The sequence below is a fragment of the Hirsutella rhossiliensis genome (genome assembly GCF_020360975.1).
Source record: "Hirsutella rhossiliensis strain HR02 chromosome Unknown scaffold00004, whole genome shotgun sequence".
Lineage (NCBI taxonomy): Eukaryota > Fungi > Ascomycota > Sordariomycetes > Hypocreales > Ophiocordycipitaceae > Hirsutella > Hirsutella rhossiliensis.
The window spans coordinates 3,726,290-3,749,675 of NW_025408670.1; the positions used below are offsets into that span (position 1 = coordinate 3,726,290).

Sequence of the window (23,386 nt, forward strand, 5' to 3'; positions counted from 1 at the left end):
TCGGGCTACTGGGCGCAGAAGTCGACCGAGCGTACGGAGGCAGCAGTCGGAGTGGGAGCTCATAAGTGATAATGAGAAGCAAGCGCCGCGACCGAGCTCGACTGGTCGTTTGGGTTCCCGTAAGCCGCCCGCTGCCTCAGTGAGCTCGACTGCACCGAACCCGCGCAGCGAAACTGGCATCAGAGAGTGGGTTATTGTTCGGACAAGCGAGAGGGTGACTAGATCCATGGCATCTTCGCAGGGTGCGTTGGAAATCTTGCCTTCCTCGCGCCTATAACGGTAGGTTCTGGCTGTGCATATATGTCACTGCCTGCTGCGTAAATTTTCTCTGTATCGATTCTCAGAGTACCGGAAAATAGTGTTAAAGAGCTGGACGGGCGCATCATAGTAACTCATTGAGTAGCGATGACAAGGCTATCAGATTGGCTGTAGAAGAGGTCGTCTTAGATGTTGTGTGGATGAGTGGGTGCTCTCACCGCCTGTGATGGGCTGAAGTGGCGTCTACGACGAATCATCCATACAGCCCGTGCAAGGAGCGCCCGGCTAGTAAAGTGGTTGGGCCCGTATATCAATTGGCTTCAGTATATGCCTGAGCTTACATATGTGCATACAAGTAGATCATGGTGCTCATATCTCATTTACCAGTTGAACCCCTAACCCCTTTGTCAACCAGCATTCCAGTTCCTGCCGTATATGCTTACGGAAAGCAGAGCCCTTTTATTTGCTAGCTCCGTTGAAAGCGAGAAGGTTGACGGTGCCGTCAGGGACACCGGACAGGGCGTTCTTGGTGGCAAGTTCCTGGATGCGGCTGCAAAGAGCCTGAGGGCTGCTGAAGCCCTCAAGGGCAGCGAGGTAGGCACCGAGACCGGTGATGTGGGGAGTGGCCATGGACGTGCCAGAGATGGTGTTCTGCAAAAGTAGTGGTGGTTAGTGAAAGAGCCCCAACTTGAAGACTTGGCTGTCTCGGGGATTTAAACTCACAGTTCCACCGTTCAGCCAGGTCGAGAGGATATTGGTGCCCGCAGCGAAAATTTTGACCGGCGCGCCATAGTTGGAAAAGGAGGATCGGTTGTCTGAGATGTCGGAGGCGCCGACGGTGCAGACAGTCGGCTCAGAGGCGGGTGAGGTATTGGAGGCGTCCGAGTTGTCGTTACCGGCGGCAACGGCAAGGAATACGCCCGATTGAACGAGGGCCGCAGCTGCCTGGTTAATTGACGCAGAGTAGCCGCCGCCTAAGCTCATGTTGGCGACGGAGCCCTTGGGGCAGCTGCGCGACGAGTGGTCCTTGGCCACGAAGTCCATGCCAGCAATGACGCCGGAGACAGCACCGCTACCCGCATCAGAAAGAACCTTGACACCGTAGATGTTCGTCTTTTTGGCTACGCCGTAGGTGCGCGAGCCAATGGTGCCGGCGCAGTGGGTGCCATGGCCGTTGCCGTCTGTTGTCTCGCCATCGATGAAGCTCTTAAGCATTTGGGCTCGGCCTTCAAATTCCTAAGCGGGAAATTAAGCGACTTATATCTATTTACTTTGAGTCGAAAAGCATACAGGGTGCGTGTCGTCGACACCAGTGTCAATGACGTAGGCGCAGGCGCCCTCGCCGGCGGTGTCGTCGTAGAGGTAGTCGGTAGTGCCGGGCTCGCGGTGAGAAATACGAGCGAGGCCCCAGTCAGCACCCTGCTGATCAGTGACGCTATTGATGGTGATGATGGCATCTTGCTCAAGGTAGTCGACCTATCCAACGTCAGTGAGACTTCGACTAAGAAAGGGGGGGGGGACTTACATCAGGGTTATTACGGAGAGCCTGGACGTCCTTGTCACTCAGTTGGCTAGCAAAGCCACGGAAGGCGTGCTTGTAGACGTGGTCGGCGTTTGCAGAGAGGGCCTCAATCGTCCTGTCGACCGAGGCAATCGAAATACCATCCTTAAACTTGACAATATACTTGCCCGGGATGAGCCGGCTGGCGTCGCGGGGAGCAACGACGGGCGCGGGCTCGGCACGCTTGACCACGGGGCTAGCCAAGATGGCAGGGATGATGCTAAGGAAGATAGACAGCTTCATGGTGAACTGCTTTCGCGAACGTTTCCAGAAATAGACAGAGACTGGCAAGAGCAGTAGAAAGCAGGGGATCAAATTTTTGCGTGAGGATGGAGGGCCATAACTTGATTTCAGAGAGGCAAATGCCTTATATTTATATTCAAGTCCAACAGCAATATGACTTAAGTTTGAGTAAACTCGGCACTGAACTCCGTGATGCTATTAAGGGGCATCGACAACCACTATCGTTACCTGCCTAAAGTGGCAGTTCTATATGCTGGCGAAATAACGAGGACCGAGTGATTCCGCGATTTCATATGTTCTTTCCTGTTTTGCGGTAGTCGAAAAGAAGAGACACCCCCTTTTGTCGACGTCCGGTGGCAGTTGGTCAGGCTGGGGGAGCAGAGCATAGCGTTAGCGAAAGCTAGTGGCATCCAACCAACTCTCAAGTTCTAGAATAAGTGTAGCTCGTCCTACAAGTCTCGGCCAACTGGCTTTAGGCACGCCAAGACCTGCTAAAAAAGCTGCCCTCCGCACGGAAGGTTGCTTTTTCCTGGGGGACGAAGGGGGCAGGGGCCATGGCGCGAGCGTGAGTTAGCGTGTTCCCGGAGGCTTCTAGTGTCATCGTCGGTCTCGCGGGCCTCGGCGATGGAATCTTGGGCACCGCGTGACGCAGCAATTCCTTAGGCCTGCCATCATGGCGATGCGGCGGCATTAACGGCTTGGCGTGCGGCGGGCCTTACACTTGTCGAACTGGCCAAGGCGCGATACATGCATATGAAACAGGCACCGTCTTTATCCCAAAGCACCTCCTTCGCACACGACACCGATCACGAAACCCTGCGTTGCCATTTGTGCCCGCGGGATACTGTCGTTTTCTGTCTTGCACCTCCGTCGCATATGGCCTCGCGTCTGCCATCGATTGCGACAGCCCATAGACTAACTCCGGCCGTTGCACTGCCTTGCAAGGACACGCTGACCTGTCCCCTACGTGGCGTCATTCTAACCCCCCAGCCAAGAAGGGCAGCTGAATCTAATGCCACCACGGACAACTGGCCTTAACGCAGTGCCCGTGGAGAAACCTCAAGCAGGTGCCCTTTTGTCCAGTCGGCCCTTGCACTTGGCTCTTCTCGTGTGCTGCCCGTGGTTAGTTATCCGGCTTCCTATTCCTGCCACGGCCGTCGATACGTGGCGCCAAGGGGGGGGAGGTTTCTGCTGCTGACACGAAGCCCGTTATCGCCTCTTTCGAGAGAGACCAACAAGCACCTAGGCTGCTGGCACTCCGTTACGACGCCCCATATGCCCTTTTAGTCCTAGCCAAAGCACCTCGTGTGGCGTTGCAAAATGCGGAGTGCATACCTTGCTGGGGGGGCTCCAATTCTATTTACCTCTTCGGGCAACTCGATTAAGTATCCAATGGCAACTCGCCCCCTGCCACCGCCGTCTTGTGACGACCGGAGGAGGAGAAAAGCCAAGGCTCATGCACACCACATTTCTCTTCGGTCAAATTCGACATTCTCATTTAAGCGACCGTCACGTCGCGACTTACCGACCTTGGGCAGGCAACGTGGAATCCTTTAACTCCAGAATTAAACGAGGAATAAGGTGCTCCATGGAAAGATGCCCGGGTTGGCTTGATTCTTTTCAAAACCGACACGAACTAGACGGTGCGCATTTCTATTTATAGCATCGAAGGCAATACTTTGTTTTCACGGGTTCGAACTATTAGTGTAAGTAATACTATATATACACGCATATATCTCCATTCACAGTTATACTTGCCCCATTTTAAAGATGTATACCATCGCCAGCCCGCCCCACCCATTTATATCGCGCGCGCCTAGCAAGTAGCGATACCGCCTAAATGCGCATACACACACACGCAATGCGGTCTCGTCCACAGCGCATTTTTGGCCATATAACGCATGCCTCTCAATTTGTTCAAACAAGGCATTTCCGAGCCTTCAGCTCGAAGTTATAACATCCAGGCCCGCCAATTGATCCGGCCCCTCTGGCCCGCGGCGGCGGAGGGCATCGCGGCGGCGGCAAGCCGGGGTTTGTGCGAGCGAGGTGGCGATAGCTTCGAATCTCGTGTGTGTGGGGGGGCCGGCGAGGGCGTTGGTGAGTGCGGCGGGCGGGCGCAGGCGCGGGTATGTCGGCGGGTGCGGGCATTTAGGGCGGGTAGAGCTACTTGCCAGGCGCGCGCGGTACAAATAGGCCGGGCGGGCTGGCGCTGGTACCTACAGGGATTACGACGGTACAAGCGAACATGCGCACTAAATTTATATGGGGCAAGTCTTCCTGCACGTCTACCTCGCTTTTTGCGAGGCGCTGTGGATCAGGGCCTGAGTCAGCTCTCGGAGTCATCGTTTGCACTGTGCAGTCAGCGCGAGAGAAACTCACTGCGAGGAGCCGTGAAACTAGGCGCCCATTCGCGTCACACGACTGCTTCCATCTCGTGGCCATTCATCGCCTCAAGAAAGACAGATCCAGATCACGCTCATCGACATGGCGAGCAGCAACGAGGAGCTGCTCCGGCGCCCTCTCTACGGTGAGATCGGGCTTCTGCCCAGCCTGCTCCGCTGATGAGCTGACCGTCGGACCGCAGTCTATGACCTTCCCGGTCAAGTGTTGGAAACGTTGACGCTCAAGGACGACGCCGACACGGCCGGAGTCGTGGGCAGAGAACCGTCTCCGGCGCCGAGCTCAAGCGTCGCGGCCGACAATTCCGTTGGCTCCCAATCTTGCTCTTTATGCGGCTTGGCCTTCACTGCTGTTCTGGATCAGCGCAGCCACCTCAAGTCCGATCTCCACCACTACAACCTCAAGCAGAAGATGCGGGGGCAGAAGCCTGTCTCCGAGGCAGAGTTTGACAAGCTGATCGGGGACCTGGACGAGTCGCTGTCGGGGTCCGACTCGGACGACTCTGACGACGACGAAGATGATGGGCGTCCAGAGTCGACACTGACAGCCCTGCTGAAAAAGCAAGCCCGTCTGGCCGACAGGAGAGGCGACACAGAAGGCAACGACCCGGGCGAGGGCAGCGCAGGCAGACGCAACCGGGCTAAGCCGCCTCTGCTCTGGTTCAGCTCGCCCATTCTCCCTGCCAAGACGTACTTTGGCCTATATCGGGCCATTCTGACGGGCGAGGACCAGCGCAATGCTGATCTCGTCCAAGTCCTCAAGCAGAAGCAGGTCGCACCCATATCAATGCCAAACCGTGCCAAGGACGGAACGCTACCGCCAGTGGCATACAAGGGACCGCATGTCTTCCTCTGCATGATAGGCGGCGGCCACTTCGCTGCCATGGTGGTCTCCTTGGCCCCTCGCTCGTCCAAGGGGGGAGGAACATCTATGAACAGAGAGGCCACCGTGCTGGCCCACAAAACCTTTCATCGATATACCACGAGACGGAAACAGGGTGGTTCCCAGTCGGCAAACGACAACTCCAAGGGCAATGCCCATTCTGCCGGTTCCAGCTTGCGCCGATACAACGAGCAAGCGCTGGTCACTGATGTTAGAGCCCTTCTTGGAGATTGGAAAGCACTGCTAGACACGTCGGAGCTCCTCTTCATTCGCGCCACTGGGACCACGAACCGGAGAACGCTCTTTGGCCCATACGAGGGACAGGTTCTGCAGCACAACGACACGCGCCTCCGCGGCTTTCCCTTCAACACGAGGCGTGCTACCCAAAATGAGCTTATGCGGTCCTTCATCGAGCTCACCCGCCTCAAGGTCCGAGAGTTTGATCCCGCCCAGGAGGCCAAGGAGGAGCAGCCAGCGTTGGCGCCGACAAAGGCGCCGAGCTCCAAGCCGACCAAACCCAAGTTATCAGAGGAGGAGGAAACAGCGCTCTTGCACACCTCGCAGCTGCAGGCATTTATTCGACGCTCGAAGCTGCCTGCTCTTCTCGTGTACCTCGGCAACAATAACCTGAGCCCGGACTTTGAATTTCAACCGTCGGACCAGCATCATCGCACGCCTCGGCCACTCCACCTTGCGGCCACTCAGAACTCGGCACCTTTGGTTCTGGGAATTCTGACCAGAGCAGGCGCCGACCCGCTCGTAAAAACCGTCGAGGGAAGAACCGCGTTTGAGCTCGCAGGAGATCGGTCGACACGTGACGCGTTTCGTGTTGCGAGATCGGAGCTGGGCGAAAGCAAATGGGCGTGGGACGAAGCAAAGGTGCCGTCGGCGATAACCAAGGCGGAGGCCGACCGCAGAGAGGAGCGGGAGAAGAAAGACGCGGAGAGGAAGGAGTCGGAAAGGCGAAAGGCCGAGGAAGAGCGGCTGCGGTCTGAAGGCCCGTTGGTAGCTGACAAGAAACCCAGGGGCAACACTCTGGGAAACGCACTCACCAAGACGCCCCAAGAGCGCCGAGAGGAAGAAGCACGAGGACTGACACCCGAGATGAGCATGCGGCTCGAGCGGGAGAGGAGGGCCAGGGCGGCCGAGGAGCGGCTGCGGAAGATGACGAGCGATCGATGACCACGCAGCTCAAAGGCACGCCAGGCCATGTAAGCTGGCCTGGATGAACAGAGTCAGCATGGGAGGACAGAAAGGCTGTGAAGGAGCTGTTTTTTGTCTGTTCGCTCAGCTCGGGGCGAAAACGACCGTCTGGAGCGAGAGCTGCCCGAGCCGGTTGGGCTCCAGGAGCCGGGGGATGATTGTGCGGGTGCCTGCCAGCAAGCAAGTCAGCTTTGACCAGCCTTGGCAGCCAAAAGGAGCAAGAATTTCTCGTATTTCGTCTTGTGTTACCAGTTTATGCAGGCTGGCATGGGCATTGTGAGGGAGTGGTAGCAAAAAGGCCGCCCCCTTCGGTGGATTCTGCCCATCGAGCCCCGGATATCTTTTCAAATGCTTAAATGCTCCAGCATCTAATGCACTCTTATGAAGATCTATGCCGCTGCCGCGTCTGTCGATGAGCTCGCAAAGTTGTGGCATCTGCCGGTGTTGGTGAGACGGAACCACTGACCCCCGGACCCCGACCCCCCGACCCCTGGACGCGCCACCATTCACATTACGGACATACAAAGGACTCCTACCGAGAGGATATGCAGCTCAAGGCAGAGAAACAGAGTTCAATTCATGTTCGCTCGCTGCACACTGCTCTGTTCCGGTGTTATGTCCAGTCGGATGGCCTCGGGGTGTCGGCGCGGGTTGTCTTGGCGAGGCCAGAGGCGGGCCAGAGGCTGGCCAGAGGCAGGTCAGAGGCTCGGCTGTGGGAACTGGCAGTGAACACGCCTATCCTGACGCTGAGAAGCAGTCCAGTTCACTCGTCGAGAGCTTCCTGTTCTTTGCTCGGCATAGCCTGTCCACGGGTTCAAATAGGACTGGGAGGGGAGTGCTTCCTGCTTGATTTGCTTTCCTCCTCCAACATCTCTTGCCAGAGTTCGACTGTTACAAAGTCTTGAAAACATTTCAAAACATAATCGAATCAAACCACACCATGCGCTGCAAGTATTGCAACGCAAACTTTAGGGGTACCCCGACGCCCTGCCTCTGCAGAAGGGATGACGGTCGCCAAACGCCACTCCAAATCGAGATGGCGCTCCTGTCTGAGGCCACAGGAACGGAATGCCAAATGGGTGACACGGATATGCAAATGTCGGCAACTGGACGGGCCTCGCTACCCCGTGGACGCCACAACCCGCCGGCCCCCAAGGCCTCAGGCAAGGAAGCACTTGTGCCACAGCCCAACCCCTTGGGCAAAATGGGGACAAAGTTCCTCTACGCCCGTGGTTCATATGGCAAGAGGCTGCTTTCTCCAAGCTGTGGGAATCTCCACGCCGAGGCAGAACGTTGAGCTTGATGGCCCGCCAAGTGAGTAATGGCCAACGCTAGAGACGAGCTCTTGCTTACATTTACAACAGAAGTACGGGTTCACCGCGAATGTGCTTCCAATTTTGGAGGAAGGGCTTCTTGTTCTGGAGGATGGGATGCCGCTTTTGTCTTGTCGACGCCCCTCCGCCACGGCTCCGACATGCCCCCATAACCACTGGCGGCTACCGGCCACCCGACCAAGCTGCCCGTTGATTAATGTTAGCAGCATCAGAGGCATCAAACGACAGCCAATATACTGTTCAGCCACGAGTGTCTCCGAATTAATATTAAAAATCAGCCACGCCTAAAATGGAGGCCGTCTCGGGCAGGTGGCCGATTTGTCTTCTCTCTCTTATAGGCTCCCTTGACAGTTGTTAACTCGGGTACATCACGGAGCCCAACTCCTCGCATCGTGATTTGACCCAACCGTGGTGATTGGTGACCGTGTCTGCCATGTCTCGGACAATCGTTACCATCCACCACCTGAAGGGATTCCCAAACTCTCCCGCCGATCAAGAAGCCACATTTTGGCGTCCTCAATCCCGCTCTCAGCATGATCGAACTGCCACGCCAAAAGGCCATCAAGTGCCGTCTTGAGAAATTGGCCACCCTTCTGTAGACCAAAAATTCTCTGGATCTCATTTCCGTCCAACAACGGGCGCTGCAGGTGGGCATCTCGCAAGCCATTGTCATACACGAAACCGGCAAAGGCCGAGTACCTAGTGAGTAGCGGCTCGTCCAACGAGGGGCTGCTTCCCGAAGTCACTAGTGAAGACGACGTCTGCGCAGCATAAACGGCTTCGGCTAGCATGACGTACGTTACCTGCGTGGTCCACGTTGCGCCCCAGGAGCGAATGGCCATGCCTATACGGCTCCGCGGAGGAGATTTCTCCGATTGAAGGGCGATGGTGTCCACGATGGTACGAATCGAATCGAAATTCTTCAGTGCGCTCTCAAAAAGTTTAGATATCTTGGCGGGGGCTCGGATGGCCATCGTCGCCTCGTCGACTATCTGTCGGAGCATAGCCTGTCGTAGCCCAGCAAATGGGGTGTACGCAGCCATGGTCCAGAGATAATCGGCGTTCGCCTCATATTGAATCATTTTGCACAGAATGCTGTCGTCCTTTAGGAGGCGGCCGAGAAGCCCAGAGGCCTGCGGCCAAGTGGCTGGCCATGGCGATGAATTGGATAGTCCTAGAGTAGGACATTGAGCCTTTAATGCCTGTTGCATTGGTGAATTGAGGCCGATGAAAACCGGAGTGCATAGGTTTGCCTCGAAGAGGTACTGGAAGGCGACCACCGGATTAGAGCCCCTCATCATTTTAAACAGCTCGATACCAATTCGATCGCGAGTGATTATCGTATCTAGTGCTTGCTGTACGTCCTTATCTCTCATAAAACGCATAGCTTGCGGGTCGATAGCAAAGCCGAGTTTACTACCAACACGAATAAGCCGCAGTACGCGTAGTGGATCGTCCATAAAGGTTTGGCGCGGGTCGAGAGGCGTCCTCATGATTTTCGCATCTAGATCTTCGAGGCCTCTGCCCGTGAGATCGACAACTTCCTGCTTCCCCAGATGAAAGAATAGAGAATTGATCGTAGCATCGCGTCGGAAAGCATCTTCCTCTGGGGTGCCAAACTCCATCTCAGGGGTCCGGCTGTGGCCGTCGTAGACCTCTTTGCGGAGATTTACTAAGTCGATATCCAGACCAAATAGTTTCCCGCCGGCCGTTTCTAGCTTCTTGGCCTTCTTATCGTTTCTTTCCATTATGTGGAACCTCGTGAATTTGGTATAGGGGATGCCCTGCGCAGCTGCTTTCTGGCGATAGTTGGCTTCAATCTCTGTTCTGGCAGACAGATCCTCTAGTAACTGGCCAAATCTCCTTCCCGTAACGTTGCTCAGTGCAAAATCGAGGTCTGAGGAAGGTATGCCGAGCAAGCGGTCACGAACCCAGCCACCCGTGATCCAGATCTCGAGGCCCGGGAAATGCTGTGCGCATTCGAGCAAGAGCTCACGCAGAAGCTGTTCGGCGGGGAGCAAATCAATTACCCTCCCTTTTGTCGCCATCGGCTCCTCTTGGACTGAGGTATGGGTTAGTTTGATATCGCAAGCGTAAAGGAGGAATCATACCTGAGTCGACCTTGATTCTCTTTGTCTGAGGCTCCATGGCGGTCGTCACGATGTCGGCGCAGTGAGACGATGATCATGATATGGGCCCGGGCGAAGAGGCCTCAATGAAGGTGGCCAAGCTGAGAGGAATGACGCAGTGAGGGTGGCCAAGCTGAGAAGAATGACTTGTGGCTCTTGGTAGGGTTTGGAAGGTAGTTGAGATTGTTGCTGCCGTTTGCTGAAACTGAATGATGGCAGAGGGCGGGGAGGGGGGACATTTCTTGCAAACAGAGGGCAGGACCGACGCCAGGGGTGCGCAGCCAAGCCAATTCACTGCGCAAATGTCACGAGACTGGCAGGAGATATAACAAGCCCTAATATCACTCCTACTTAGGGGTGCCCTTATTTTGGCCAAGTGGTGTTCAATGTGACAGCAAACCCTGGGCGCAACCCTAGCCCTTATTTATAGGGGCCAGCTATATAGGCTATAAGACTAGACCCCTTAGCTAAGGGCAGCCTATATATATATCTTCCTTTTTATAGTATCTTTAAGCTTTTTTCTATAAGTTTTAATAGCTCTTTAATGCTTACCTTTATAATAACTTACTTATACTAAGATTTATATAAAAAATATAGATATTAAAGCTATTATTGTCGCGAAGCGTGGCCTGATTTCGCAGTTCTCGGAGATATCCCTTAGCACGAGGGACCTAGGAAGCTAAAAACACCCGGTGTAGAAGAAGGAAGAAGGAGCTAAAAAGAGGTATAGAAAGGAGGGTAGGGGCATAAGGGGAAGCAGAAGTAGCGATAGCTTCCTATAGAGGTAGCGAAAGATAAGATAGATATACCGGCAACGGCTAGAAAAGAGAGGAAAAACCGGTAAAAAGCTCGGTAGTTAAAAGTATATTAGTAGCTTCTTTAAGTAGGATCTTCTTTATTAATTAAGATACTAGATAGGTATAAAGAGGGGCGTTAGATAGAGGAAAGAAGGATAATTAAGGTAATATAATAATTACTCCCTTACCTTTATTACTACTCCTATAAGAATTAAATCTCTCTACCTTACCTATCTAACCCCTTACTTTTAATTTTACCTTTATATATTTTATATATACTTCTTATATTTTTCTTTATAAGAGTTATAAGCCCGGGAGGAATAAAATTCCTATACCTTCTAGCTACTATAAAAAGCACCTTTCTTATATCCCTTATAGCTTCCTTTTACCCCTTTTATTAAAAAAGCCGATTTTTACCCGACTTATCTACCCTTCCTTATAATAATAACGAAAACTAACTCCTCTACTATCCCTATAGTCTATAGGACGATTCTTATAGAGCCCTAAGATTAGATAAGTAGGTAAAGGAGCTACGGGCTCGTATAGATAGAACTATTTATAATTTAGTCTTCTCTAATAAGCAGGACCCTCTTAAGCCCCTTCTTTATCCTAGGGCAACGGAGTTTATAAAGGGAGCTTCCCTCTTCTCTAAGCTAACCTCCGTATAGTAGAGAGCTTTTTCTACTACCTTAGGCGACTACGAGAGTTACTAAAAGGAGTACTTCTATAAGACGAAGCTACTAACTACTATACGCACGGCGATAATAGAATCCGTTAGTGCTATAAAGCTAATCTCTCTTTAAGAGAAAGAGACTCCTAGGTAGTAGCTTTTAAAGCTTAAGACCTTAATAGCTCCCTCGAGGGGCTATATAACTAACCGTATTAGGAAGACCTATACGGTATATCTAGGAGCCTTTTCTACTAGGAACTTATTAGCTTCTTTATAGCTAGCTAAGTAGGAAGAAATCCTTAAGGAAGCTAACTAATACTTCCTTATAAAAGCTCTTTCTAGCTAGTAGCTATAGGATATATCTCTACTAATAAAGCCTATTAGTAACGGTTACTCGACTATCTTTCGAGAAGCTAGCTAGGAACTAGATAAAGAGGCTACTAGAGTATAATAGTAAGTAGTCTTATTCCTTCGTAGCTAGCACTCGACCTAGACGGCTCGACCTGCTGCCCCTATAGCTCCTGCAGCCCTTATTGCTGCGGTTCCCGCTGCTGCTACTGCTATAGCTATTGCCCCTCCGGCTCTACCTCCCTCGAGAGCCTTAACACTGTCTTTAACGGCTGCCCTAGTCCTAGCCCTAGCTTCGTATCTTACTCTAGGCCCGGCCCCGGCCCCGTTAGTCCGTCCGGCCCGACTAGTCCCTTAATAGACCTTTTAGTCCGTTAGTCGAAAAATCAGGGAACTAGTTAAAATCGAACCTCGTTGAAATTAGTAATAAGGGGTAAAAAGGGGGGGTTTTTAAGTAGACCTTTTAGATCGGGACGAGGATTCCTTAAAAAAATAAAAGACTAGACGAAACGGCTACCTAGCCTATAAATTACTAGGCTATTAGTTATTATAATACTAGTAGGTCTTTAAGGAAAACCGACCTAAAGTATTTAACCTTTTAAAGAGGCTATAAGAAACGATATAATAGTCTCTTAAGGAGGACCCCTTATTATAAAAGAAGATAGATAAGATTTAGGTTACTAAGAAATAGTAACTAACGCCGCTACCCTTATTCGAGCCGTAAATTTAAGGAAAAATCGTTAGTATAGTAAATCCGGCCTTTATCTTCCCTATAGATTAATAAGGCTAAGACTAAATATTAGAGCCCTCCGATTATCCCCTACGAAAATCAGCTATCCTTAACTCTAGTACTTCCCTTAATATCTATAATATACTCTTATAATTCCGGTCCTTTAAAAAGGCATAGAGGGAATATCTTATTACTAGGGAATTAACCGTATAGATAGAGGGATATAGAAGGGTAAATTTTACGATAAAATTACTTAATAGGTCTATATAAATTCTTCGACGAAAAAGGGTAGCCTTTTACCCTTAATTTTTAACGAGCTTAATTTCCTTCTACCTTCTTCGAAAGGAAGGAATCTTCTAGGATATAACGTTTAAGCCTATAAGGCTAGTCTAGAAGAATTAAACTATTAGGCTTATTAAGGAGAAATTCGGTTAATTTATTCTCGAATTCCGACCTATCCTTAGGAAGGAACTAGTTAAGAAGTTAGCTTTCCTATTACGACTACGGCTACTAGGCCGCTAACGGTCGACCGCGTTAAGCACGTAATATAGTCTAACGGATAAATAGTCGGCACGACTATCTAATAAATATAGGATCGAGGGGATCGTAGAGATCTAAGTAATCTAGGATTAACGAGATTACTACGCTCTATATAATCTAACGTTAGGGATTATAGCTAGGCCTATAATCTAAGGATAGTCTCTATAGGTATATATAGCTACCTATTTTCACTCCTTTAGATAGATAGCTCTCTAGCTTTTAATATTATAATTATTACGATCTCTATTACGATCTTATCTTTAATTTAGGTTACTTAATTACCTAGTTATAGTCTATAGTCTACGACCTCCGACTTATTACTAACGTAATATACTTATTATTACTTAGATTACGCCCTATTATATCTACTAATATAAACCCCTCGATAGGTTTATCCCTTAGGAATAATACCGGATATTATATATTAAAAGCTCTTATTTAGTATAATACTGCGTTACTCTAAGTAATATCGTAACTATTAATATACCTATATAGTAAACTAGATTAACTAACTCTAGAGCTACTATATCGCCTTAGGATATAATATACGAGATTATTACCCTTTAATATAAGGTATAGTTACTTAGGAATAAAAGAGGCAACGGATAAGTTAGGGACCTTAGAGAAGTAGTTAAACTAAAATAGCTAGGACTATTCGACGGTACTTATAGTACGCTTTGAGACTTTCTTACCTAACTTAAAGCCTACTACCGGTTTTACCTTACTAAACTCTTAGACTTAGTTAAAAAGGTACTCTACGTAGGAAATTATTTATTTAGAACGGCACTTACTTAGTTTAGACCTATTATAAGGGATTTTCTCGATAACTAACTAGCGCGACGAGATAACGAGATAGACGAAGTCTTTACTAGTTTTTAAGGATTCGAAGAAGCTATTATAAAGGTATTTAGAATAACTAACGAGGAACGAGAAGCCGAATAAAAACTTTAAGAACTTTAATAAAGGATCTTAGTATCGGATTATACTATAAAGTTCTATTAAGTTACCTTAAAGCTTAATTAAGATAACGAACCTCTTATATTATAATTCTATAATAGGCTTAAAGAAGAAGTTAAGGACGAACTCTATAAGGAAAATCGACCTAATAACCTCTTAGACTATATTACTATAGTAGTACGAATCGACGATAGATAGTATACGCGACGCTAAGAAAAGAAATAAGAAAGAGGAAACTAAAACCCTTCCTATAAGAATAATTTTAACCGACGCGCTAATTATAAAAAAAAGCGCGAAACTCCTATTACCTATACCTATATAACTAACCTAGGTAGGATAAATCTAGATATAATATAGAAAAGTAAAAGAAAGTATTTTAACTATAGGAAACTTAGATATTACTTTAAAGAATATAGATAACCTTATAAGGAGAAGAAAACCTACTAAGTACTAGCCCTAGAAGGTAAGAAATACTTAAACGCTACTAATAAATAAGAACTAAAGTATAAACTCCTTAGTTAAACTATATACTATAACGATAAATATATAGTATACTTAAGCGATAAGAACGGTATTAGATAGTTCCTAAAGCTACTAAAGAAGACCCTTATAATAATATAATAAAGGGATCTTAAAATATAGAAATAAGTTAAATTTATAGAACTAAAATACCCTTATTTTAAAGGAGTCTCCTAAGACTAGATTAAGAAAAACGGTAAACGATTCTAGGAAGATATATAAAATAAAAATCGATAATAATAATAGGTAGTCTATAAATAATATAATAAAGAAGATAAGGATATAGCCCTTATACTTATAAAACTCGGATAATAACCTAAAGAGGAATAATAAAGTATCGACAATATAAGCTTTAAAGAATAAGAAATACCTAGAGAAACGGAAGATAAGAACGAACTTATACTACTACCCTTACTACTAAGGGAAAATACTACGATTAGAGAATACGCTTTATACTTCGAAGAATTTAAAGAAATACTTAAAATTAGAACCTAATAAACGCCTTAAATTCTTATAGAAAACTAATAAGCTATATTAATTCGATATTAACCGGTACTATAAGGAGAAGACTATACTATAGCTATCGCTATAGTTAATACCTTTATAGCTCTATAATAAAAATAGTAACTATAAGGAGAATTTAAAGATAATCTATAAATACTACTTACTTATAAGCACTATAAGTATATTTTATAGATATTATACGTCTACCTAGATTATATAATATACTTTTAAATAAAGGCATAATATAATACCTTCTTAGTTAGGTTTAAGGGATAAGTATTTTCGAAACCCTACTTAAGTATAGAACTAAACTACTAGAAAATCGATTAATACTACCTAAACGACTAAGTTATATTATTAGAACCTAATTACGGTATACTACTTAAATACCGCGATAATTATAGTTTATTAATAAGATATCTTTTAAAGATATATAAAATCTATAAATATACTAAAATAAAGGAATAGTATAACGCTACTTACTCTAAGGTATTTAAACCCTTAATCTTTTAAAGACTTATATAACGAGTTAAATATAACGAAGAAGATTATAACGAATATATATACTTAAACTATAGAGTTTATAAATACGAAAAAGTATAAGTATAGTATAAACGATATAACAGTATATTAAAAGATTATTAGTAATATATATAAAGGCTATAAGCTATATTCGACTAAGGAAGAATTAATATGAAAATACTATATAAAAAATAAAAAGATACTAAATAAAAACTTAACCTTTAGTACGAAAATAAATAGAATTATAAAGTATAGTACGTAATTAACTATAAAGTAGTATAATATAAACGATATAGCGTTAAAAAATAAGAAATCTTCGATTAGCTATAAGAAATTAGTCTCTTAAGCCCTAATATAATACTACGCGACGAAAATATAAAGAAACGATATTAATAATAAATTAAAGAAGAATACCTAAATAAAATAAATAAGGACTAAGTAAAAAACGAGGTATACTATCTATAAAAGGGCTATAGACTAGCACGATATAATAAGATCTAAGGACCCTATATATAGTAACGGTAAGCTATAGCGACTAAATAGTATTAAATATCTAAATCGCGGGATATTATATACGTATACTTTTAAACTATAGCGCGATAGGTAATTACGTTTTACCTAGAGTTATTAATCGTTATTAACTTATATAGAGATATAAGATAGATCTATATAAACTTATAAATATTAAAGGAGAGGCCTTTAACTATAATAACGGAATTATTAATATAGAGATTAATTACCTTGATATTAATATTTAAGGCTATAACGAATAAGTTAACTTTAATATTATAAATATTAAAGAATATAACCTTATATTAAGACTTTTATAGCTATAAGAGAGCAACCTACTAATTAACTAGAGAACTAGCTAGCTATATTAAAATAAAGATATAAGTTTCTAGGACTAGTAGATTTAAGAGAAAGTAAAATTTTATAATAATTTAGCTATTAAATAGGATAAAAGGGATAACTATTTAAGTAAATTATTATAGGCTTTAGTAATATAAACGAAAATAGTAACTAAACTAGTAGATATAATAAAGTCGATTAATAAGACCTATATATTAACTAATATAGCTATATAACCTAGTATCCGATATAAATAGAATAAAAGATATAATATAAAGATCTAAAGAGTTATTACTACTTTAAGGAAAGACCTTAAATAAATTAATAAAGAGCTTAAGTTAAGAGAAACTAGCTCTTAAAAGAAAGAATAAAGCTTATAAGATAAAATAAAGAATATCCCCTAGGAATACCGGAAATATAATAAACTCTTTAAGAAAGAACTTAAGATAGGGTTACTTAAATATAGCTAATAGGACTATAAAATTTATCTTAAGGATAGAATAACGCTAACGTTCTATAAAATCTATAACCTAAACGAAAAGCAACTATAGACGCTACGTAACTACCTCGACGAGAATCTACGAAAAGGATATATATAAATATTAATATCTAAAGTAAGCTATCTAGTTATATTTATTCTAAAAAAAACGGTAAGCTATAACTAGTTATTGACTATAGACGCTTAAATAATATTATAATAAAGGACTAGATACTATTACCGCTTATATCGGAACTATAAAATCGACTATATAGTAAAAAATAGTTTATAGCCCTTAACCTTAAAGGCGCCTATAACTTAATATATATAAAAAAGGGATATAAATAGATAATAGCCTTTAAAACGAAATTTAGACTATTTAAATATCTAGTAATACTATTTAGACTTATAAATATACTAGCTACCTTTTAACGGATAATTAATAATATCCTACGCGAATACTTAGATATCTTTATAGTAGTATACCTAGATAATATCCTAATTTTCTTAGATACCCTAGAAGAATATAAGGAATATATCTATAAGGTACTCCGCGTACTTTAAAATATAAAGTTACTAGTTAAACTAAAAAAAAGTAAGTTCTATATATAGAAAGTAAACTTCCTTAAATATATAATCTTACTAAGAGAGATATAAATATAATAAGATAAGATTAACTTAGTTAAAGAATAGCTAACGCTAAAGAACGTTAAGGATATATAAAGTTTCCTAGGATTTATAAATTACTACTAACGATTTATTAAAGATTTTAAAAAGATTATAGTACTACTATATAACTTAATAAAGAAGGAGAAAGAATTTATATAGGACGATAAAGCTAACGAAGCTTTCGAATATATTAAAACTATAATTATATAAGAACTAGTCTTAACTACCTTTAATCTAGAACGATAAATCGAACTTAAAACTAATATATTAAACTTTACTTTAGGAGTATAAATTAGATAAAAAGATAATAAAGGAAGACTACGACTAATTATATTCTATTTAAAGAAGCTATATAGCGTAGAACTTAATTACCCTATCTATAATAAAGAATTCCTTATAATTATTTAAGCTTTTAAGGAATTTCGATACTACCTTCTTAAAAGTAAGTATAAAGTTAAGGTTTATATAAATTATAAAAACATCTTATATTTTATAACGATATAATAGTTAAATAAACGATAGATCTAATAGGTCGAATACTTATTAGAATTCGACTATAAAATAATCTATAGAAATAGAATAGAAAATAGTTAAGCTAATACCCTTAGTCGACGAAGTAACTACGATATAGGGGCACCTATAGCGAAAGGATAGCTCTTAGAAATTAACGAAAACGGGAACTACTAGTAATAATAGCTAAATATAATATTTAAAGTATAACCCGACGACTTAACTTACTAGAAGATCCTAAAATAAATAAAAGAATATAAAGTACTAAATAAATATAATATAGAATATTTAGAAGTTTTAATATATAAAAATAAAATCTAGATACTATTAGAATTACGAGATAAAGTTATATAAGATATATATAAATATTTAATATATAGATACTAAGGAATCTAAAGAATAAAGGAATAGATTAAACGATAATATAACTTTCTATAGCTTAAAGAAGTAATATAATAAGTTATTAAAAAATATAAACTTTACGTATAAAGTAAAGCTAAATAATATAAACTATATAAAGAATTATAACCGCTACTAGTACTAGAGAAACTATAGGATTTAATAGCTTTCGACTATATTATAAAGCTACTACTATTAAAAGAACCTATAACTAACGTTAAATATAATAGTATATTCGTTATTACTAATAAACTAATAAAGTATAGATACTTCTTACTATATAAAGAAGTAAGTAATATAGAAGAGCTAGTATATATATTCCTATAAATAATTATTAGTAATTATAGACTACTAAATAAGATTATCTTTAATAAAGGAAGTACGTTTATAGCTAAGTTTTAGTAAGCTCTTATAGTATAATTAGGGACGAAATATAAGCTTAGTATAGCTTATTACCTATAAATAGATAGATAAATAGAACGACTTAACTAAACGCTTAAATAATATTTACGATACTATATTAGCTACGAATAAAACGATTAAGTTAAATAGCTATTAATAGCGTAACTAGCTTATAATAGCTTAGTTATAGAAATAACTAAGCTCTTACTAATATAAGCTAATTACGGATATAACCTAGAAGTATTTAAGGTTACTTAATTAGGACTATAAGTAGAACGAGCGATACTATAAGTAGATTAGCTATAAAAATTATATAAAGAAATATAATAAGAACTTTAATTTATTAAAGAACGAATATCTACTTACTATAATCGGAAAAGATTATAGGGACTAATCTTTTAAGAGAGAGATATAGTCTACTTTATATAACGAAATATTAAAATAAAACGACTAAGTAATAAATTAGATTTTAAGAAACTTAGACCGTTTAAGGTTAAGAAAACTATTTTAAAAGTTAACTATAAACTTTCGCTACTAATAATAATATAGATATACCCGATATTTTATATCTTATTATTAGAACTAGCGCTATAAAACGCTAAACTATAGGAAAAAATTAAAGTTAATAATAATTAAGAATATAAAGTAGAATAAATACTAGATATAAGAAAATAAGGTTAGTAATAAGAATACCTTATTAAATAGAAGGGATATAGACTAGAGGAAAATACCTAGGAACTACTTAAGTACTTAACCTACTATAGCTCTTTACTTCGATAATTTTACTAGAAGGTTTAGGAGGGATTAAAGGACTAAGATCTATAAACTCCTCGCTAATACTAAATAAGGACTAATTCGCCTTATTAAGAACGCCTAACGATTATAAGTTATTTACTACCTAATACTTATATATATTAAGCGTAGGCAAAACGCTATCCTTAGTATTTACTTCTTAGATACTACGACGAAATAACTTAGAACTCTTTTCCTTTATATAATTCTAAATCTTTTAAATATAAGCTAAACGATTAACGGCGATAGATATTTACGATTAAAGATTCGTAAGCTATACCTAAAGCTCTAATAAGGCTTCCCTAGCTTCCTCTTTTTTAGAATATAGCCTATACTACTCCGCTAATAATTTAGTTACTAAAAGAAATATATTAGCTACTACGTATAGAAAGAATTAAAAGATACTTATAAGAAGAGGCTACTAAAATACTATTATAATAGGGACGACTACTAGTAATATAATTATTATAGCGCGAAGAATTTTCGGCTATTTAATAATTTATCTTCTTTACCTTAAAGCATCGAGTATATAGTATATTAATAGGATCTCTACTTAAGTCGATATATTTAATAAGAGCAGCGCGCTTAAAAGCTTTTTAGGAACGACTTTTTAGTATATAACTAGATATACTATTAGTAGTATATCCTAAAAAGATAAAGAAATAAAGAACGATATACTTACGTATAACGCGATAAGGGTATATTTATATACGGCGGCTAAGGCAGCTATAGTAGGTCTTACGGATAAGACTAAAAGGAGGGGAGATATTATATTACGACTACGGCTACTAGGCCGCTAACGGTCGACTACGTTAAGTATATAATACGGTCTAATAGATAAATAGTTAGTACGACTATTTAATAGATATAGGATTAAGGGGATTATAGAGATCTAAGTAATCTAGGATTAACGAGATTACTACGCTTTATATAATTTAATATTAGGGATTATAGCTAGGCCTATAATCTAAGGATAGTCTCTATAGGTATATATAGTTACCTATTTTTACTCCTTTAAATAGATAGCTCTCTAGCTTTTAATATTATAATTATTACGATCTCTATTATAATCTTATCTTTAATTTAAGTTACTTAATTACCTAGTTATAGTCTACGGTCTATAACCTCCGACTTATTACTAATATAATATACTTATTATTACTTAGATTACGCCCTATTATATCTGCTAATATAAACCCCTCGATAGGTTTATCCCTTAGGAATAATACCGGACGTTATATTTCCCTACTTAAAGGAGGGTAGGTTTAAAGGACCCTCTTTTAGTAGCTTAAGGAGACGGACTTCTTTAGCACGCACGACTTAGTTACCCGGGCCCCATAGCTTTATATAAGCTAGGCCTATAATAGGGCGTATAAATAAGGGGCCTAAAGACCGTCGAATATAAATACTACGGCTAAGGAAAGACTAAGAGACGAATTTCTAAACGAACCCTTATTATTAAGCACTAGTCCCTTAGTACGGGGCTAGTACGTTAACCTTGCTATCTACCCGGATCCGGTATAGGTCTAACGGGTAATTAAACGGACTAGCTACCGTACGTAATTAAACGTATTATACGGACTAGCTACCGTACGTTATTACGCGCGTTAAATACGGACTAGCTACCGGTCTTATAAGTTAAAGTAAGAGTAGTAATAACTATCTATATTCTTCTCTGCCCGCCTAAGATCTAGCGGGTTCTCTATCTTCTATATATACTATAGCGAGCGTAAGACCTTACTTAGGGTTTTAACCGAGTAATATCTTAACCTTATAATCGTGCGACGGTAGTACGGCGTATTAGCGGTATTTCCCGGTGTTTTCCCTAGGTAGGCACGGGTGTTTCTCTATAATTTCCCCGCTATATTCTCGTAGTAACTTCTTAGGGAAATATCGGTATAATCCCTAAGGAGCTATTATTACTCGGGAAATCGTAGTATATTCCCTATATAATATGTCCCTAGGGGAAATCTCCGTAAAACGTCCGTATAATCCGCTCGGTTATCGTTTCTAGGATTTCCGGGTGATTTCCCGGAGTTTGCCCGGTAGCTTCTAGGTTCCTTCTTCCGCGGGGAGCCTTAGGGAGTTAGGGGTGACTTCCCTAGGGAAGGCCGATATCGTTATAGGTACCTAGATTATCGACCGTAGGGTGTCCCGTAATACTTATATAGCTAGACTAGCTATATAAGGAAATTTAGGTCGACTAAACTAACGTTCTAGGGATTAAGAAAGCTTTATTAAGGTAATATTTTTTGTAGACGCTTTCTTAAGGATAGTTTTCCCTTATTTCTTACGGACCTACCTAAGTAAGTATAACTAGTTTGCCCTCTAAGACTTCGTTAACTAGATAAAATCCTACTTTAGCTATAAGGTAAAGAAGATATAGACTAATAGAGAGCTATTTACGAAGAATATCTTAAAATAGCTTCGAAAAAGGAGCATTTTACCCCTCTTATTAACACCGAATACCTAGGCCTAGAACGGAGGGGTAGAAAGATTAAGGGGTGCTATAATAGAAAGGGCCTATATAATAAGACTTATTATAAGGCTTTTATGCGACCTTTAGAGGGAAGTCGTTAAGACCGCCTATTATATATAGAACCGGACCCTTAGAGGGACTACCTAAGGAGTAAACTAGAAATCCCCCCTTAAGCTCTTTATAAAAAAGAGGGCCTCGCTAGCCTACCTTCGTACCTATAGCTATAAGGTATATACTATAACTACCGATATATAGCTAAAAAGGAAGAAGAAAAGAAAGCTTAATCCTAGAGCCTTTATTAGTTACCTCGTTAGTTATAATTCTATAAATATCTTCTAGATCTAGATTCCTCTTTTATAAAAGGTTATTTTAACTAAGGATATAATTTTTAACGAATCTAGCTTCTTTAATAGAAAGAGGGATTAATAGCCCCTCTTACTTTTATAACGTTAGCTAATTTAGAAGATCTAAATTCCCCCTTCCTAATAGTTATAAGAAGAGGCCCTAGATAAGGAAATAAAAGAAGAAACTAACGTTAAAGTAGTCGAGAATAACGCTAACTTTAAAGAAAAAGAGGAAACTACTAGATTAGATAATCTAGATAAAGAAGGAGACTATAGGAAAGCTATAGAGCTAGAATACGCCTACCTTCCTACGCCTCTTCTTATAGAATAAAAAGAAGATCTAAAAGTAGCTTTCTCTATTAGTCTTTCTATATTAACCCTTAAGGGGGTAGGAAAGGTACCTCTCTTAAAGGATTACCTAGCTACCTTTTTATCCTTACTTCGAGAATTAAAGGAAGGTATAGGGCCCGATATAGTTACTAAAGAAGATTAACCTCTCCTTTATTTTAAACGTTTTTCCGACTTTTATCTAACGCTTATAAGAGACGGTTCCTATAAAGCATTATAGTAGGCCGGCTCTTTAAGCTATAGCTATTAGTAAGGAAGGTATATAAAAGAGACCTCCTAGACCTACTAGTAAACTAAAAGCAGCTAGAAAGACACCCCTATAGAGACTAGTTTTTCTAGGCCTAGAAAGACTACCTAGCTTTATATAAATAGATAGGGTCTTTTAAAGAGGTCCTTAAAGAAAGGGTAAGAGGAAAATAGGTCCTTAGCTATAAGTAGGTCTTTATTTATAAGACTAATAAATATAGCTTCCTTTAAAAGTATAAAGCCCGGCTAGTTATTTATAGGAATTAATAGGAA

General features: G+C 41.7%; 4 protein-coding genes across 4 annotated transcripts; 2 read left to right on the top strand and 2 right to left on the bottom strand.

Annotated features, from left to right (window-relative positions):
* Positions 1-717: 717 nt before the first annotated feature.
* HRG_04667 (subtilase family domain-containing protein) lies at positions 718-2,062 on the bottom strand (the record flags this gene model as incomplete). The annotated part of the gene is made up of 4 exons (XM_044863138.1): positions 718-909; positions 982-1,494; positions 1,549-1,734; positions 1,784-2,062. 4 exons carry the CDS (start codon positions 2,060-2,062, stop codon positions 718-720), a joined length of 1,170 nt encoding a protein of 389 aa, XP_044721752.1.
* Positions 2,063-4,546: 2,484 nt separating this feature from the next.
* On the top strand, positions 4,547-6,526 carry HRG_04668 (uncharacterized protein; the record flags this gene model as incomplete). Its single annotated transcript, XM_044863139.1, has 2 exons — positions 4,547-4,589; positions 4,647-6,526. 2 exons carry the CDS (start codon positions 4,547-4,549, stop codon positions 6,524-6,526), a joined length of 1,923 nt encoding a protein of 640 aa, XP_044721753.1.
* A 961-nt stretch (positions 6,527-7,487) lies between these two features.
* Positions 7,488-7,844, top strand: HRG_04669 (uncharacterized protein; the record flags this gene model as incomplete). The annotated part of the gene is made up of 1 exon (XM_044863140.1): positions 7,488-7,844. The coding sequence occupies one exon, from the start codon at positions 7,488-7,490 to the stop codon at positions 7,842-7,844; it is 357 nt and encodes a 118-aa protein (XP_044721754.1).
* A 486-nt stretch (positions 7,845-8,330) lies between these two features.
* On the bottom strand, positions 8,331-10,029 carry HRG_04670 (poly A polymerase head domain-containing protein; the record flags this gene model as incomplete). Its single annotated transcript, XM_044863141.1, has 5 exons — positions 8,331-8,474; positions 8,559-9,055; positions 9,302-9,621; positions 9,670-9,943; positions 9,993-10,029. The coding sequence occupies 5 exons, from the start codon at positions 10,027-10,029 to the stop codon at positions 8,331-8,333; spliced, it is 1,272 nt and encodes a 423-aa protein (XP_044721755.1).
* Between the last annotated feature and the right edge of the window lie 13,357 nt (positions 10,030-23,386).